Source organism: Pan troglodytes, chromosome 8, assembly GCF_028858775.2.
Source record: "Pan troglodytes isolate AG18354 chromosome 8, NHGRI_mPanTro3-v2.0_pri, whole genome shotgun sequence".
Taxonomy (NCBI): domain Eukaryota; kingdom Metazoa; phylum Chordata; class Mammalia; order Primates; family Hominidae; genus Pan; species Pan troglodytes.
Window position 1 is genome coordinate 37,622,165 of NC_072406.2, and position 20,123 is coordinate 37,642,287.

The 20,123-nt window shown below is 36.9% G+C and overlaps 1 protein-coding gene across 7 annotated transcripts in view; it reads right to left on the reverse strand.

Annotated features, from left to right (window-relative positions):
* ARHGAP21 (Rho GTPase activating protein 21) overlaps positions 1-20,123 on the reverse strand; it is a 136,525-nt gene that overhangs the window by 30,435 nt on the left and 85,967 nt on the right. For 5 of the 7 annotated variants that reach the window (XM_024346264.2, XM_024346263.3, XM_024346261.3 and 2 more), the window contains 4 exons: positions 19,187-19,265; positions 15,772-15,826; positions 8,583-8,612; positions 5,356-7,252 (listed from right to left, as the gene is read on the reverse strand). In XM_024346264.2, coding sequence (XP_024202032.1) covers positions 5,356-7,252; positions 8,583-8,612; positions 15,772-15,826; positions 19,187-19,265 — 2,061 coding nt within the window. The remainder of the gene's footprint in view (positions 1-5,355; positions 7,253-8,582; positions 8,613-15,771; positions 15,827-19,186; positions 19,266-20,123) is intronic. The other 2 variants (XM_054660840.2, XM_024346265.3) reach the window with 1 other exon arrangement.

A 20,123-nucleotide genomic window follows, 5' to 3' on the forward strand; every position in this document is an offset into this window, starting at 1 on the left:
AATTCTCAATTCTAGTACACAGAAAAGCAGCAAGGGAGTAGAAATGTGGATGACTGAGTAGGGAGGTCAAGAGACCTGGTGTGTTCGATTTTGCAAAAGCCACTTAACTTTTCTGGATATTACATTCACTACCTATAAAATAAAGAAGTTGGACTTGGGTAGTGAGAAGGGCCAATTCTAGTTCAAAAGGCCTACAATTACAAATCCACTAAAGGGGTGGAATTATCTATTTAATTTATGTAAACATATAAAACATTTTTAGGTTTTTATAAACCAGGCATTTGTTCGGGGGCTTTTGAGATTTGGGTCTATTTTCAACATTAAAGGAACTAGGTGAAAAGGCTCCAAAGTCTACTTTAGTGAAACAATTTCATAGTTTATAAGAGCTAGGTTTTGGGAGGGCACAGTGGCTCACGCCTGTAATTCCAGCACTTTGGGAGGTTGAGGCAGGTGGATCAGGAGTTCGAGACCAGCTTGGCCAACATGGTGAAACCCCATTTCTACTAAAAATACAAAAACTAGCCGGGTGTGGTGGCACACGCCTGTAATCCCACCTACTTGGGAGACTGAGGTGGGATAATCGCTTGAACCTGGAAGGCAGAGGTTGCAGTGAGCCAAGATCATGCCACTGCACTCCAGGCTGGGTGACAGAGTGAGACTCTATCTCAAAAAAAAAAAAAAAAGGCGGCTAGGTTTTAAAAAAACCTATTTCCCTAAATAAATAAGCATAGCAATCTATAAAGTGTGCTACAAAGAAACTTAAAGTGTTTCAGAATAAAAGTTAATGTGGCCAGGTGCGGTGGCTCATACCTGTAATCCCAGCACTTTGGGAGGCTGAGGGGGACGGATCACCTGAGGTCAGGAGTTTGTGAGATCAGTCTGGCTAACATGGTGAAACCCCGTTTCTACTAAAAATACAAAAAATTAGCTGGGCATGGTGGCGCACACCTGTAATCCCAGCTACTCGGGAGGCTGAGGCAGGAGAATCACTTGAACCCGGGAGGCGGAGGTTGCAGTGAGCTGAGATCGTGTCATTGCACTCCAGTTTAGGCAAAGAAAGTGAAATTCCGTCTCAAAAACAAACAAAAAAAACTAATGCTACTATCAAAGAAAAGATAAAAGAGCATCTAAAATTATTTACTGGTGGAACATTTTTGTTAACAAACTCAACACTTCTAAACCATCTGGATATGGCAGTGCCGTTAAGGCTATGACCATCACATTCAATTTAGCTTAGGCTAACCCTCACTGAGCACATATACAGCCAACGTTGGGGTAAGAGGGAGGAGGAGAAGTCTTAGAGATATGACAAAAGCATGGGGAAAAGATGCCAATTCAAACTTGGGTGATCTGAGCTAATAATAGTCAGCATAAAACTTAGAGTGATTTTTCAAGCTAAGATTTAAAAAAGTAAAATCCAAGATTTAAATTTTTGCTCATTTTGAGGCACTGTCCAAAGAATATGAAATTTGGAGCCAACAGGCAATCGGCTCTGTCAGTTCTCTGAGAGAGCTTCAGCAAAGTACTTAACTTTCCTTATCCATAAAACGGGTTATTAATTCTGCCATAAATTCCCCACTGGGTTATGGTAAGGACTGGTACATTATAAAGTATGTGGTAGATTATAAAGCACTGCAGAAGTTTTTGTTATTTTATTATTTTATTTTATTTTTTGAGTGGAGTCTCACTATTCTGTCGCCCAGGCTGGAGTGCAGTGGTACGATCTCAGCTATTTGCAACTCCGCTTCCCAGGTTCAAGCAATTCTCCTGCCTCTGCCTCCCAAGTAGCTGGGCTCACAGGCACCCCACCACGCCCAGCTAATATTTTTGTATTTTTTTTAGTAGAGATGGAGTTTCACTGTGTTGGCCAGGCTGGTCTTGAACTCCCAACCTCAAGTGACCTGACCGCCTCAGCCTCCCAAAGTGCTGGGATTACGGGCGCAAGCCACTGCACCCGGACTATTTTATTATTTTTTAAATTACCTCACATCGTTACTCAAATAGTGGAAGCAAAAATCTCTAAGCTTAAGTACCAATGGCATCATATTTTTGGGAAAAGCCGATATATGAAAAAGACATATAAAGATGATAAGAAAATGATTTCTCTTTATAAAAGATGTAAGATGATAAAGTATATGATTCCTCTTTATAAACAGACTATTTGCTAAGATTCAGCCTGAATTAGTATTAAAGAAGGGCTGGGTGCTCATTGCATCGTCCTGTGATACCACCACTGGCACTGAGCCCAGAGCTCCCAAAGGGAGAAACTGGGTATAGGGAATGGTCACCTCTTCCCTTTGGGTAAATTTCAGGGAGCTAAGTTCCCCTGTATGGACAATGTAATCCAGCTATATCTTACCAAATCTAACACTTCTAAATCATCTTGATATGGCAGTGCCAATAAGGCTGTGACTGTCAAATTCAATTTAACTTAGGGCTAACCCTCACTGAGCACACACGCAGCCAATGTTGGGGTAAGATGGAGGAGGAGGAGTCTTAGAGATATGACAAAAGCATGGAGAAAGAAAGTTAAGATGAAACCCTGGGTGTAGGTAACAGTCATAGCATTTTTGTATTACTGGTAATGAGTGGTATAAATTAGAGAAATGTAGGAAGTCAGGATTTTAGAACACACTGTAATATCTGCTATTCACCGTGAGATTACTCATGAACAGCTCACATTGTTGAGGTTTGTGTTTACTTATAAAAGAAGTTGAAATTTATTTTCAGGACTTACTATGCAGCTTTATAAAGTGGGGGGTGGGAACAGTAAACAAAATACTGTTAATGAGTAATATTCCAAATTTAAAAACAAAATGTATTCATTTTGTTTTGTATGCCTGTATGCCTCCTGCAACCTTAGTATATAGCAGGGGTCCTCCACTCCTGCGCTGCAGACTGGTACTGGTCCATGGCCGGTTAGGAACTGGGCCGCACAGCAGAAGGTGAGCAGCGGGGGAAGGAGGGCGAAAGTCAAATAAGATAGGAACTAATTAGAGAGTACTTTTATTCTTAGTAAATAAAATGATTTATTTACATCAATCTATATGTATATAGAATTATACAGATCTTTATTTTCTATTTTAGCCAAAGTCTTCTCTTTAATAACATAATTAACTTTTATTTCTATACTTCATAACTAGGAAGAAATATTAACAGATATATCCAGCACATTTTTTTACTACTCCAATGTAATCTGATTATATTGTTGTTATTATGTAGGAAGAAAATATGATGCCACTGTTCTGATAAGATCGCATGGGCCTGTGAAACAGCCACAGGTTGTAAGATTTTTTTACATTTTAAAACCTCATAAAACAATCATTCGTCATCAGTTGCCTTCTATAAAATATCTATTCTAGATGATGTATAAGATTCCATCTACAACAGGAGTCTACTATTTGCTGAGCTTGGCCTTAGGGGTATAGATATGAATATGGGTACAATTTAGGTTGAGATTCCCCACAATGTTGACAACTTGAATATATCCTATTTATAAAAAAAAAATAAGCTGTGTGGAACTTTTTAAAAAAGCTTTTAGTGTCACCTATCCAATTAAGTGTTTTCTCAAGAAACATTCTTAAAGCTATCAATAGCTTTACAATTGATAGCTTTAAAAATGTTTCCGTAGAAAACAACAGTCCTCAACAGCTTTAAAAATGTTCCCGTAGAAAAGAAAAACTCAACTAGTACTCAAAGAGAAGCACATTATTTTGTAAAATGATGGAGAACTCTTTTCATAAACCCATGGGACACCAGGGGGACTACAAGTATGGCCTTGGTTGGTGGCAAAAAGAGAAGGAAAAAAGCCCCTGCATCGCATGCCTCCAGGGGGCGCTCTTCACAGGCATTCCATATAAATGGCGTGCTCCCTGGAGCTGTGCTCTGGGACGAGGCTGAATGAGGCAAACCTAGAGACCCTGTCTCTTATCACTTACTATGTGATTTTAGAGATGTTATTTAGCCTCTCTATACCTTAAATTTCTCACTTATAAAATGAAGATAATATTAAGGACATAAGTCATCACCTGTTAGCAGATGATGTGTTAGAGCTGCACAGTCATGATGAGAACTGTATTGTTGTTGTGCTATACATTTAACCAGCACTTCAAAATTGTTTCAGCCATTATCTCAACAAATACTTACTGAGTGAATTCTTTATGTGCCACGCAGTGTTCTAGGTATTAGGGACACAAAAGTGAACCAAAGATTTAAAATCTCTGCTCTCATGTAGTTTATGTTTTAGTTCTACTGAGAAACATGTAACAAAAAAACAAAACATGTCAAGTGGAAACAGTAATACGAAGATAAATAAAAAAGCTTAAGGGAAGAGAATGTCCGTTTCTGTGTCTGTGCGTGGGATACCTGTTTTAGATAGGTGAGTCACAAAGCCTGCTTGGATAAGATCTTTGAGCAGAGACCCAAATGTCATGAGGAAGACAGAGGCTTGTTAACTATCTGTGGAATGTATTCCAGGGTTAGAAACCAGCTGTACCTGTCCCTGTAGCAAGGCACGCCTGACAGCAAGGAGGCTGGTGAGGCTGCAGATGGGATGCACATGGAAGATTGTGATGGGAGATCACGAGGTAGGATCTCTCTGACACCATCAGAGAGGGAGTTGTGAGGCAGACCATGGAGGGCCTTTCAGATCACGGGAGGATTTTGCATGCTATTTTGGGTGAGATGGATGGGAAGGAAACAGAGGGTTCTGCAGAGAGGAGTGGTGTGATCTAATTGACACTTTTAAAAACATCACACTGGCTGCTCTATGGAGAACAGATCTGGGGTGGGAGGGAGCAGACAGAAGACTCAACAGGACAGGTGCCAGCAACTGTGGCACACGCTTATAATTTAAGTAACTTCTCTAAATCTGTTCCAGGATTTATAGTATGGCAAACTAACTTGACAATGAAGAGGTCTTTTCTCTCAGTACACGTTAAATTTACAAAGAAATATGTTTTAGAAAGTAAAAGCACTGTTTAAATGAAAGGTTGGTAACTAATTATCAAAACTGTTCCACTTGGTTTTTCATTCACCTGAATCAACAATTAGGTACAATTTGCTTCGCTGATTTCCTTAATCTCAGGAATTTGTTTCATCAAAATAAAAATTTGAAATGGGTACTAGGTACATGAAGTTTTTGTTTTTTTTAAAAAAAAAAGGAAAATTGGTACTAGAAATAACCTTTAAAGAGGTTTGTAAAAGCTCTGGTTGAAGCACAGCTTATGGGATTCACTACAAACATTTTAAAATCACAGTGTAAGACTTCTATGCCTATTGAACTAGAAATAATACTTTTCTGGAAAGATTTCTTATATATTTGGCATATTAGCGAATGACTCTAAATGAGCTCACCTATAAATGGGATGGAAGCCAAAGAATCGCCAGGCGGACTGGTACTCGAGGCTTTTCTTTCCTCCATTCTTTTTATGTGGACCTCTCGACGTGCATCATTGGGCAGCCAGCAGGTAGTGTCTGACCCAGTCTCCTGGTCATTTACTGCCAAGATGTAAGACTGATGCCTTAAAGGCTGCGGTGTCTGGCGTCCAGATGGAGGTTTTTCCCTTAGGATGACAGCTTCTTTATTATCTAAAGTATCTGATTGCTCAATTTCAGCCTCTTGTAAACTTAAATCTTGATTCCTTTGACTGACAGGTAGTTCTAAATCTGAACTACCAGTGTTTTCACTCGACTGAGGGGCAGGCTTGGCAGAGGCTCCAGATAAAGAGGGGGATTTCCCAGTCTCCACTTGCTGATCGGGGGCACTGTCAGTCCTTACCCATGTCTGCTGATTCAACAGACTGTTCTGATGCAAGTGATTTACTGGTCTTTGGTCTTTGATAGAAACAAATGATTTCTGGCTAAATGATGGTTTTGTGACATGCGTGGAAGGAGCTTTCAGAGAATTACTTCGGACTTTCACAAGAGGTGACCTGTCTTGTGAAATACCCCGAGGCACTGACATTCCACAAGTAGTCTGAAAATTTCTGTTTGACTGCAGTGTTTTTAGATCTGGTGGAATTTTTTTAAACTGCGACACAGATCCCACTCCTCTACCACTCATTCGCCTGTTATCAGAATTAACAACGCTTGGAGCCACAGTAAAATTGGAACCTCGAAAAGATTTATGAATTTCTTGCTGCCTAGGTCTTTCATAAATACCTCGTCTATCATCCTGTTCAGTAAACCCACTCCACTTGTAAGTCTGTTTTTTCTCTCCATTGGAATCAGGTATTGGAGTTCCAGAATTGACATTTTCTAAGGTTTCATCCTGTCCCTCAATATAATCCCATGAACGAGTTCTATGATTACTAAAACTAACAGATGGAGACGTCAGTGCTCCTTGAGATGCACTTCTTGGACAATACTTCATTAGCACAGAATCTTCCAGTCTTTCTTGGGACACACTGCGTTGCCGTATCTGGACAGACTGGGGCACTCGATCATGAGAGGTGCTTCGACGTCGTCCCTGCAAAGTAGTGCGGTTGGGGACGACCTGGTTATAATCTGTCGTGCTTTGAGACGCTGCTCTTAAACTATCTAATCTTTCTTGTATTGTCCGACAACCTATGTGCAATCGTCTGTTATCAATATACTCTTTGTAAGTTTTATAGTTTTTCCAGTCTATGTGCTGATGGGAATTTGGCGAATAGTGATTAACAGATACAGAGGGAGCCTCCACAGCTTGAGATCTGCTGCTTGAGATTCCATCAGAATGTCCACTGTAATTTCCAGATTTAAGTAAAATTCCAGAAGGTTCCAATGATCTGGAGCCTGCAGGCTGATGAATTAGATGAGTGGTGGGAATTGATAATGGTGGTGATGTGGTTCTTGACACTGTTTTTAAAGAGGTCTGCTCATTCACGCCATACCTCACTTCTTCAGTTCTATGTGAAGGACCTGTATGGTTGTTTCTATTGGATAACAAATCTACAACCTTCTCAGAAGGCACAATGACAGTCCTTACACTTTCATTGCAAACACACACTGCTGTGTTTGATTTTGCAACATCTGTTGGTGATGGAGGCACTTGTATTTCCATTCTATAGGCCCTACCAGGTTGTGTCAGTACTGGTGTACTAGTTTGCTGTTTGCTCAATGATGAGTCAGGAGGAGATATTTCAACTGGCTGTGCCATGGCTGATGGGGCAGATGGCAGCCAGGGATAGCAGATTGGTGGAGGTTCAGGTATATTGCGGGCATTGCCGCTATAAGCTTCGTTGCCTTTCAGGTAGGCATCTTGAGAATATGCCTGTATAGAAATGAGAGAAAGGTGTCACTGGAAATTCATAAAAAGAATAATAATTTCCATTTTTACAGTGCACTATTTTATCTATGTCCTACCTCGTTCCTGAGTGACATTCACTATAGCATGCATGCAAACACAACATAAGGGTACTCTACAAATCTAGAAAGAGCTAGTCTCTCAGAAATCAAATAAATTGTAGAATCTGCAACACATACAAATTACAATCACCTCTTTGCTCAAAACATGTGAAACTCATCAAATTTCTACCCAACCAATTAGATGTACCCACATTACTTCTAAAATTCTCCCCATTCAAGCCTTCTGATTTTCAGCAGTTGACAGGTTAAATGGCTGCCAAATAAATCCCAGCAAAGGAAGATTCATGTATTTTGCCAGAGAAAAGGTGAAAATATTAAAAATCTTAAATGCATTTTAAGTACTACTACTATAATAAATTAAATCTAAGTTATTTGAAGCATCTTGTCAATTAACCATTACAGAGTCCCTAAGAATAATCCATTTTGACAAATTAAGACCTTCAGCAGCCATGCTAAGTATTTTAATATTTAAAGTAAGATAATATGCAAGTTTAAGAAATAAAGCACATATAATAAAGGCACAAAAATATGAAAAAAGGTAACTCATCGTTCTGTATATAATTTATATTTTTATTTTAAGCTAATGCAAAAGTATATCATACAAATTTATTTGGTCTCTTTTACTTATTATAAGGAGACATTTCTCTATTACTAACAGGCAGGCATGCAGCCTAAATCGTTTTTTATCAACTATTTGTAAAATTATTCAGTCTTAAGAATAACAGAAATCAACTATAGAGACTTTACAAAACAGAGCTCATCAGTGCAACACAGGGACTATGTTCAGCATCTGAGACAGATGTGGTAACACATCTTCCCCTAATCAAAACAAGCTTAACTCAAGACTATCATCACATCCTGTTCTTTGCATTCGACAGCTTGCAAAGCTCAAGTGCAGCCACAAACATAACAGCAAAGTAGTAGTGACAGGAAGAGGGTGAGATACTTTAAAAACATATATATATATATATATATATATACACACATATACTGATGCAGATAAATATTACGCTGTAGCATCAGTTATGTACAGGATACGAAAGAAAACCAAACATAAAAATAAAAAATAAGGATGGCAAACCATCTATCACAAACATATTCTGCAAATTAGTAAGATTAACACGATAGAGGGATTTCTCTAAGCAAAGTGAAGAGTTTTTAATAGATTGGCTTATTACAAATCTCTACAAAACATGACTTAAAAAGCAAGGAAATGGCTACTGTGCATTTCTTACCAGTGCTGTGACATCCTTTGTAAACTGTAGCTAGCAGAAAATAGGAAAACATAGTAGAAGCTGCTTACTGATATAAAGACAAAATCATGTTGTCATATTGATGCTGGAAACGGCAAGCTAAAAATACATCTATACTTGTTTCTCTGGAAGGTACCAAGAGAGGTAAAGGGCAGTGAAGCATAAAGAATAACTCCAGTATTCTTCTGAACATCTTTTTCTCAGGCTTTTATCTGATTCTTGTTTGATGTATCTACCATTCTTGAAAGCAAAATACATCTGGTGACATGCATTCCTAACAGATATTTTCTTCAATATGCACTGCTGTCTGATAACATGCTACAAAGCTTCCCTCCACGAAAGCAACAGTGATGTCTCTCATTTCCCCCGAGCTTCTTCCATCTCTGCTTCCAGATGACGAAACGAATGCTCTATTATGCATTTAAAATAGTACAACCTCCTCCTTCCCCAGTAAATCAGAGCATAACCACAAGCTGTCAGTAGACTGCAGCTGCCTTTACACTAAGATTCCGGGGGGAAAATGACTTCTTTTAAGTAAGTTTCACTCAAAAATTAAGATCTTTCAACACTGTGCCTTTTGTACTACTGTATTAGTTTGCAAAAATAACTACTGGATAGACATAAAAATATTACTTCCGGAGTAATTCTTGTTAACCTATAATAAATATTATAGAACAGAGACTAGAATGCAGTGACAAATTAAAGCTAGCCATATAAAAGAAAATATGTCTACACAGCATTTTTATGGCATGAATACAGTTAATCCAAACATGCATTTTGGGTGTGTGCATTGACACACCGAGTCTATCTTTTCCATGCTGATTAGAATCATACCAATACTTTTCTGCAATAGGAAAATTGTGTCTGGATGAGAGAATACTGTACTGTCTGGTACAGCATTTCCCACAACATCCTTGTGTAGTTTTATTATATACCACCTGAAAAGGAGGATGGGGGAGAGGAGGTCCCTATGGTCAATGATGTAGGGTCACTTGGCAAGCTTTTTGATTTCTCAAAACCACGACGACATTAATGTACATTGTCAAATTCGAAAGGAAAATATAAACTTATTCACCATGGAGGCCATTTTTTTCCCAGAGGTTTTAACATAATTAGAATATCTACTTGCGTAAGGCTATTCTAGAACTAATATTTTAAAGATGACTCCTTTATTCAAATTTGGGAAGAAATATTACTGTTTAGTAATAGAAGTATATGGCTGGAACTATTAAAACTTGAGAATATTTTACATACTTCAGACATCTCTAATATTCCTGTATGGCAATTCTAAATGCTAAATAGTCTACATTACAGTCACAGGTCCCCACTTCTGAGTTAAGTTATCGCAAGGGGCCCTGAAATCCATACAAATGCAGGCATTAACAGTGAACATCTCACACATGCAGTACTATTATCTAATGTAAGCAGATATGGTTGAGATAAAATATGAATTCATTCAAGAACATTTTTCACAAAATGTACATTGTGAAACTCAAAAGTACAAACTTACTCGCCAGGGAACCCATTTTTTTCCCCAGAGATTTTAAAATAATTAGAATATCTGCCTGGGAAATGCTGTTCTAGAACTTTTTTTTTTTTTTTTTTTTTTGAGACCGAGTCTCACTCTGTTGCCCAGGCTGGAGTGCAGTGGCGCAATCTTGGCTCACTGCAACCTGTGCCTCCCAGGTTCAAGCAATTCTCCTGCCTCAGCCTCCTGAGTAGCTGGGATTACAGGCATGAGCCACCATGCTCAGCTAATTTTTGTATTTTTAATGGAGGTGGGGTTTCACTATGTTCGCCAGGTTGGTCTCGAACTCCTGACCTCAAGTGATCCACCTGCCTTGGACTCCCAAAGTGCCAGGATTACAGGTGTGAACCACCGAGCCCGCGTAGAACTAATATTTTAAAGCTATCTCCTTTATTCAAATTTGGGGAGGAATATTATTTTTGAAACCAATGTCATAAGAAGTACATATTCAGTATTAACAATTTTGAATTTTAGTTAGGTTTTAAGCCCAAATGGATACTTTACAACATATGAAGGTGTTTTGATAGAATCAGACAACATTTAAATTTTTCCCAATTTACTAGCTCTTGTGAATTCAACAGAATATGACAAAACATTTTTAGCCATTTTTTCCACTCAGCCTTTTTGTATACCACTTCACATTCCTTCTTGAGCTTTCTTTACCCTTGTACTTAAGTATTACACCTTTTGGAGTTTAGCAGCTTGTATTTTAAAAACTGAAGCCTTCCCTAACAGCCCTGTTTTGCCTATTAGATACAAAAAGCTCTAAAAAGTGGGGGGGGGGGGGAGGAGGAAGAAAATAAGAAAGATGACCCAAAGAATTCTTTCTTTGTAATTAGAACTCCAAACAGTATGTTAAATACAACTTAATATTAACAGCCTGGATCTTGATTATATGTACAATGCCTAATAGTAACTAAATAACCCTAAAATAATCTTCTAGTTCATTTTTTATACAGTCACATCAAAATCACCATGACCATACCTATGATAAATGGTAAACAAAACGAAACAGAGCAAAAAAAAAAAAAAAAAACCCTGAAGAATAAATAAAGTGGTAAGATTAAAATTCCTGCCTTTCAGTTCACCTTTAACAGGTTATTAATTTAATGCCATTACCTATGATAAAAGCAAGAATAACTTCATGTTTGTTGGTAGATGCCAACCATGCCAGCATAGGGAATGGGAGAAGGGGATGGTGTAGATGGAGAAGGACTTTCTTTTTATTATACCTTTCCGCATTATTTCAAATATTTTCAACCAGCACATACTATTCTTGTAATTATTTAAAAATAGATCTTTAAAAATTACAAAGTAAACTGCTGCTAACCTGCAAAATATGAAAGAACCCTCCAGAATTCATACTCTTGCTTCCCTCACTCTAGGCCGGACCACCTACATGTACACTTGACAAATGGCTACTTAATCTTAAATAGGATATTATACTGATAATAGAACACATGAAATGCTTATTTTAAAAGTAATTCTAATAAACTTCAAGAAAAACTTAGTTTAAATTACATTTTTCAAATTATCACATATGCATAGAGCAGCAAAAAAGAACACTGGACTCAGAACCCAGAGGTTCACGTTGTAATAACAGCTCCAACACCAACTGGCAGGGTGACTTGTGGTAAGCCACCTAAACAGTTCATCTCCACTCAACAGCAGTATAGGACTGTGGTTTAGAGTACAGGCTTTCATCTCAGACCCGCCCGAGTTCAAATCCTTATACCATTTGCTTTCTTCCTTATTATACCAGACACGCTGTTTAACTTTGCTGTGTTTAACATAGAACAGCACAAAGTAGGTTTAAAATGTCCTGGCCAAATATTAGTTATACCCAAGAATCTCCAGAGTTATAAAAACCGATTAACTTAAAATTTAATTTTTGAGTCAATGGAGCCAAATGCTTAACAAAGTATCTTGGGTGATGAACCAAGAAGTATGCCCCGATCTAGTTCTCCTACCACTATCTCACTCAGGGAAGTATTCTCTTTGGTCAGTGCTATGGTCTGAATGTTTGTGTGTTCCCCTCCCCCAATTCGTATGTTGACACCTAATCACCAGTGTGAATGAGTTAGGAGATGGGGCCTCTGGGAGATGATTAGGTCATGAGGGTAGACCTCATGTATGAAATTAGTGTCCTTATAAAAGAAGCCACAGAGAGCTGCGTCAGCTCTTCCACCAAGTGAAGACACAGTGAAAAGGTACTATCTATGAGAAAATGGGCCCTCACCAGACACCAAATCTACCTGAGCCTTGACCTTGGGCTTCCCAGCCTCCAGAATATGAGAAATAAATTTCTTTGTTTATAGGCCATCCAGTCTAAGGTATTTTGTTACAGCAGCCCAAATAGACTAAGAGAGTCAGCATTATTGTTTAGGTGACCAGATTGGTGTGGCTATTTCACTCATGCATAGATAACATTTAATGGGGAAACAAAATCATTTTGGTTTTTGGAAATACAATAAAAAACCTTTTTATTTTGCAATAAATACGAACCTGTCTAAGATACCAGAGTCTAAAATATTACAACAAAACACTGTTAAAATGATTAAAATGAATGTAATACTATTTATATTGTTAACCTAGAAAATATATGCTGGTTTAAAAAATGAGGCTGCCAAGCACAGGACTCCTATGACTAGCACTAGTTTAAAAACATAAACGAATTATTCTTAATTTTACTTCATGGTTTTAAACATTCTATCATTGTCATCCATGAATTATGAAACCTATAATCATATACCTGTCCTTACACGAGTCAAGTTTTAAGCCAAATTAAATTTTCTAGGCCACCTCTCAAAGGTGAGCAGAGCACTTCTAAAATAATTTGGTCTGTATATCACTTCAGGAAAAGAAAAAAAACCTCCATGCACTACCCAATCCTGTTGCCCAGGCAAACATATACAACCTACAAGTGTTTCCATGGGTAAATGATTTTTACAGTGGCTGTAAAAATGTTCACATTACCCATTGCTTTTCTTTACAATAAATATTCAACCTCATGGGAACAAATACATCTTTAAAAGCATATATTTTGAATAACAGATTTAAGATCTGCATAAGTACTTCTGAAGTACATTAAAGAACATTTTAACTCTGGAATATATGTTAGAGACAGAAAATTATATATTCCTTTGATTTCTTAATGAATTACACTACATTCAAATGTGAATTAAGGATAGGTTAAAAAGTAGAGTTTTCTTTTATGATTAAAGGCATGTACTTTTATTCTTAATGATTAAAGTAATTCAAATACCATGTTTTAAAAATAAATTTTATGTTACAGTATACCAGAACTCTTTACTGCTGAGCCTTGAAGATCTGTATGCTCATGTTATTTACTGAACTGGTTTTTCTCTGTCTCTAGGATACTTTATATTTTACTTTTACTTTAGATTTACTTAAATAAAATATAACAAGACAGACTATTCTAGAATATGAATGAGTAACAGAACAAAACTAATTTTTCTTTAAGTGACCTGTTTTTCCATTAATCATATCATTACAAAATTACTCCTTCCATTGCATGAAGTGGTTTGCTGCTCTTCATCAATCACACTGCAGGATATCATGGCGATTCTGCATTTAATTGCTTCCATGCCAGCCATTCTGTGAAATGAGCACTGTTCCAAGAGCCATCCAACCAGTGCCTTCACCTTGGCAAGGAAAGGGTCTACTGAAGATCGGAAAACAGTTCAGTTTCATAAGCTGATTCTGTCTTCAAGCCTTCAGATTGCAAGGAGGAAGCCAGGTAAATCCTTCGCTACCATATACATCATCTTCTGTATAAGAAGAGCACTAGAGAAGAATTCCCTATTTATTTCTAGTCTAGTTATTTTCATAGCCATTGGTGTCTGTGGTTATGTCTGCTACGTGATCACTATGCTGAATTGTCAGGGTAGGAACTCTACAACCACTTTTGCATGTCTAGGAAAATTACTGCAGCTAACTGTATCTTCCTTCCTGAGCCTCCCAACTCCAACTGAACTGTGTACTTCAGAAGGGTAATTGTTATCGGTACTAAGCCATTCCTAAGTAAAATCTACATGCCTTGAAAACATGGGGTTAATCCCCATGAGTTTCACTTAATTATAGTTTACATGTCAGTGAATGACTCTTTAGGATCAGCTTTAGTGATTTTTCTTTATAAAACATGTTTACAGATTATTTAGGGCCTTTGATGAGCTAAGTTCAAACTACTGCCTTACAAATGAAGAACATTACTATACCATTTCCATTACCGTGACAAAGAGACCATAAGCTCCCTGCTTTTCTTGAATTTAGCTATAGGTAATAAGAAAAAAACCCAATCGTTCACCAAAAAGAATTAAAAATAAATACTTCAGCGGCCACTGCCATTTCCTAGATCTAACTGTTAGTTGTAAGTATGTTACTTAAAGAGTTTTTCTATTTTATTCTACAGAACTGCAAAATCAATTGAAGTGTTATTTTCTTGAATGAAATATGTGTGTGTATGTGTGTGTGCATATACATATATACGTATATACATATACATATATACGTATATATATACACACATATACACATATATGTGTATATATACACACACATATACACATATATGTGTATATATACATATATATGTATATATATACACACACACATATATATATATATATATTTTTTTTTTTTTGAGATGAAGTTTTGCTGTTTCACCCAGGCTGGAGTGCAGTGGCGCGATCTTGGCTCACTGCAACCTCTGCCTTCCGGTATCAAGCGATTCTCCTGCCTCAGCCTCCCAAGTAGCTGGGATTACAGGTGCCCACCACAATGCCCAGCTAATTTTTGTATTTAGTAGAGATAGGGTAGAGGTAGGGTTTCACCACGTTGGCCAGGCTAGTCTCAAACTCCTGACCTCATGATCCGCCCGCCTCGGCCTCCCAAAGTGCTGGGATTACAGGCGTGAGCCACCGTGCCCAGATGAAATTTATATTTTTATCATCAGCAGTATTTAAGCTTAGTAAAGGAGTTAAGTATTCCATTCAATTTCTTTCTTTATAAAAATCAGAAAAATATTTTAGACTAAATACTAAAGTTTTCAAGTTTCATTTCAAGACCATAACATATTTTCCCCTTAAGTTGTAGACTCCGTTCATTGTGAACATTTTAGGAACGAATTGATACTACTAACAATACTGCTTGGTGAATTTACAAACAGTAATATTTATTGGAAAATTAGAAAATGGCAATCATAAAGTTTGTCCTCGTATTAAAAAAATAAGATTCTATTTTTTTTTTCTCTGTACATAGTGAGAAGGAAAAAAAAAAAGATTCTAATTCCTGGGGATATGCACTTGCACTCTGAACTCTTCCTTTGGTCCAAGGATGAACTAGAAGGCAACACTAGGACAAACTCTTTAGGAATCTCATTCTAAATGACAGCATTAAGAGTTCACTGTAGAATCAACATAACATTTCCATGTCAGTTAATTGCAAAAACTTGGCAATGGTATTTTTGTAAAATGTAGAGAATTCCAGATTCTGTAAAAGGAACCAGAGGGTTTTTAAATTCTAGAATTTTTTTAAATTCCATCTTTAATACTTCCATCTCAAAAATATTTTCCAAACATTCATGACTGTAAAACAACTCATATATGAATAAATAAAACTTACCACTTGGAGAATGTCTTCATCTTTTGGCATAACACTAAGTTCCAATGTTGTATCACTGAAATTGAATTATATACTATTTTAGGAGAGGTAGAAGTGTATAAAAAAAGACTTAATGGAAAAACAGTTAACTCAGAAGTATTTTTTAAATTGTTTAAGAGTTTATTCTGGTTTTCTTATATCTTTATTTTTAAAATCAAATCATTAGAATGAAAAGAAGTCACCTTTGTATACGTAAGTTAACTATATACAAAAGAGGGACGGACCCCTGCCATGTTGGTGCTATTCATAATCAGTAAAGTCTTCTTTATAACATGTTTCTAATTTAGAAATATAAAGTATGTTGCTTATATTAAATAGTCCCAGGACAAACTCTTAACAATATCAGTATACAATTATTTATTGTTTTATTCAAGTCACAAAACAAAGTATAGATTGTTGTCATATATTCTGTTCAAGTTAAAATTCATTAACATCAAAGAACCCTCAAATTTAATATTTTAAGTAATTTTTTTTTTTAGACTGAGTCTCACACTGTCACCCAGGCTGGAGTGCAGTGGCACAATCTTGGCTCACTGCAACCTCTGCCTCCTGGGTCTAAGCCATTCTCATGCCTCAGCTTCCCAAGTAGCTGGGACTACAGGGCATGTGCCACCACACCCAGCTAATTTTTCTATTTCTAGTAGAGAGGAGGGCTCACCACATTGGCCATGCTGATCTGGAATTCCTGACCTCAAGGGACCTGCCCACTTCAGCCTCCCAAAGTGCTGGGATTACAGGTGTGAGCCACTGTGCCCAGCCAAGTAATATTAAACATCTTAATTTTGCAATATTCCCTCCTGGCCTCAGAAGTGAAGGAAATCACTTTACTGTCACAACTACTGAGCTGACTCATTTTTAATAACTATATAACATTTCAACTATTTGCTTTTTTCCCTATGATTTACTTTTAGTGCCTTTACAGGGACAGCTCAAAGTCTAATTTTATTTTGGTTCTGTAAATTTCCTGTTGAAAATGATAGAGAAATTTCCCTAAGTTTAGAAAGTTCAAAGGGGTAAACAAAACTGAATCCTGTGATCTGGAGGTACATACAGATATGGCAAAGGTGCCGGGCGAAGTGGCTTACGTTCCCAGGCCAAGGTGGGTGGATCACTTGAGGTCAGGAGTTCGAGACCAGCCTGGCCAACATGGTGAAAACTCGTCTCTACTAAAAATACAAAAATTAGCTGGATGTGGTGGCAGGTGCCTGTAATCCCAGCTTCTCAGGAGGCTGAGGCAGGAGAATTGCTTGAACCTGGGAGGTGGACATTGCAGTGAGCTGAGATCGCGCCATTGCATTCCAGCCTGGGCAACAAGAGTGAAACTCCCTCTCAAAAAAGAAATAATAAAATAAAATAAAATAAAATAAAAGTTATGGCAAAGGCAGTGCTACTATCTCCACCAAATGCTTCAACAGCTAATCTAACAATATCAGACAGATTTTCCCCCAATACAGTCAAGAGATTAAGAAACAATCAACAACAAAAAACAAAATAATCTACTGGTGTCTCTTCTTGACAGATTTGAATCATTATGTTTAATTTCATAAATGCTTAGATTATACTAAACCCATGAGAACCACAGGTTCAAATAAATTTAACTAGTAAAATATGTAGGTACTTTCATTTCAATATTTAGAGTTGGTAGAAACTGATGTTTAGATAAACTCCTGTGCAAGGACACATCTGTTTGTTTGTTGTTTTTGTTTTGAGACAGGGTCTCACTCTGACACCCAGGCTAGAGTGCAGTGGCTCTATCAAGGTTCACTTGATTAACCTCACTTGACTGACCTCCTGGACTCAGGTGATCCTCCCACCTCAGCCTCCCAAGTATCTGGGACAACAGACACACACCAGCACACCCAGCTAATTTTTTGTAGAGACAGGGTTTCACCATGTTGCCCAGGCTGGTATCAAATTCCTAGGCTCAAGTGATCGGCCCACCTCAGCCTCCCAAAGTGCTGGGATTACAGGCATGAGCCACTGCACCCAGCCCGCAAGGACACATGTTATATTAATCCACTGCAGAATCTCAAGGGCTTTGTGATGCATTACCCATTTGCTACCAACTGCAGACAGAAGAAAAACAACACTTTTAATGGAAATAAGATTATGAAAAGATATTTCTCTAATATTCAAATTGATTTTAGTGGTTGAAGTGTTATTATTCTGAAAGATGAACTGTACCAGTAACAGAAGAATCAATGTAGATTTTGAAGAAAACAATGATTAAGTTGGTTTTTAAAGAAGAGATATTAACAAATACACTAAGTCTTTTAAGTTATGCGCTGACAAAACATATCGTTGTATTTATGATGATCTAAATTATTTTGAGGAAAAAAATTCTGGCAAATCTGTTATCCCTTGGAGAGGCTTTAAATTCATTATCAACATTAGAGGCAATATTCAAGAGTTGTTTTCTGTTAGACTCCCATTAAATATTAAAACATTAAAGAAAACACTCTGAGATCAATTAATCATGATCATGTCATTTAATTGTAAGAAATGGCAATGTATTAGGGCATTAGTGTAAATAATTTAGATTACAGCATGAGCCACTCTAGACATACTTACGAGAGCTTGATAAAAATCTTCAGAAAATGAACTGCACTTGAATTACAGACCGGTGAGTTTGGCCAACAGAAAGCATTAGATAATCCAAAAGTTCCTGTATTTGAATCTGAGAAGAACCTCTTACAACAGAGTGATGATCTGACTAGGCTCAGATCCATGGCCTAGCCTTGACAGAAATTCAATATGGTAACTCTTTGGTTTCTAACTTATTTGTAATTTGGAAAAATTTTCTAGTTGTGTGGGTGAAACAGAGAAGGACTAAATGATCTTCGAGGTCTCACAGACAGTCACTCTATAAATATGTATCTAACTTTAGAGCTCAAAATCCTACTATTCTGTAAAATGCAGGCAGACAAATGGATTAAAAGGGAATGTCTTGTTGTCTTGGTTAGAACAAATGAGTTAACTGAGGCTAGGAAGATTATTCAAAAAGATACTTAAAAGTAACATACCCCGTAAGAGGTTTTAAAATAAACTATATATGCATTTATTTATATATTAAAAACAAATTATACATTTGTCACTTCAAATAAAAGGGGTAAACACAGTAAATCTAAAGTGTGTGCCTTACAGCCTCTATGGGATTTTAATCATAAATCTGATACATCTGTCAAACCAAAGCCACCAACTAAGCTATCCTCAGATAGCTGGTCCTTGGCAACTCTCAAATGCATTATATCTAAGGGAAAGTTCCACATCTCCTTGTCACCACAATTCCTTGTAAGAATAGAAGATTGTATTAAATCTATGTGCTCTATTGATCTATAAAACCCATCTTTGGGTTTTAATGTTTTAAGACTCTTACCTGTTTTGAATTAAAGCAATTACTTGGGAATAGGTTTTGCCAATAACACTTTCTCCATTGACTTTTATAATTCGGTCACCTTCAAAGAGAAGTTAAAAAACACATGAGAAATCCTGCAGAAAGTCACTTTTGAACACTTTTGAAATATTTATTGAATAATGTCCTTATTTTTAATGTCGTATATATTAAAATAATAAAATACAGAATTGTGAGAAAATTATTAGTATCATAATTATAAAACAATTATATGAATATCCTAGCTTATTACTTTTAAAGTTTTTACAAAAGTAAATACATTTTAATATATCCAGCTTTTTGTGAAACTAGCCATGTTCTAAGTAAGAGTTCCAGTCATTACTGAATTTAGAAATTTCAAAAGGTCTAGTTACCAGGGGACCAGAGCTATACTACTTATGCTCCTATTAGTTGTTTCCTGAGTTGCAGAACTAATTATCTCTCCACGTACCCTGTCTTTTTTTCTTTTTCTTTTTTTTTTTTTTTTTTTTGAGACAGAGTCTCACTCTTGTCTCCCAGGCTGGAGTACAGTGGTGCAATCTCGGCTCACTGCAACCTCTGCCTCCCGGGTTCAAGCGATTCTCTTTCTACTCTGAGTAGAGTAGGAAAGGAAAAGACAGAAACAAAGAACAGAGGAAAGAAGAAAATAGGCAAAAATGTACTTTTTGTGTGCTTATCACAGCATATCTCCACTTCATCTTCCCAATCATGTGGGGCTTAAAATACGACAGATGATACATTCTAAAGAAATCCCACATGCACACTAATATACATATTATACATATTAATGATATTTAAATCAGGCTTACTTTAAGTATAATAAAAAAAACTAAGGTGGGTAATACATTAACAGTACATCCTTATAAATCTTAGCAATGATGTCCACTACTTTCTAATATTTGTAGGTGAAAATATAGCATTG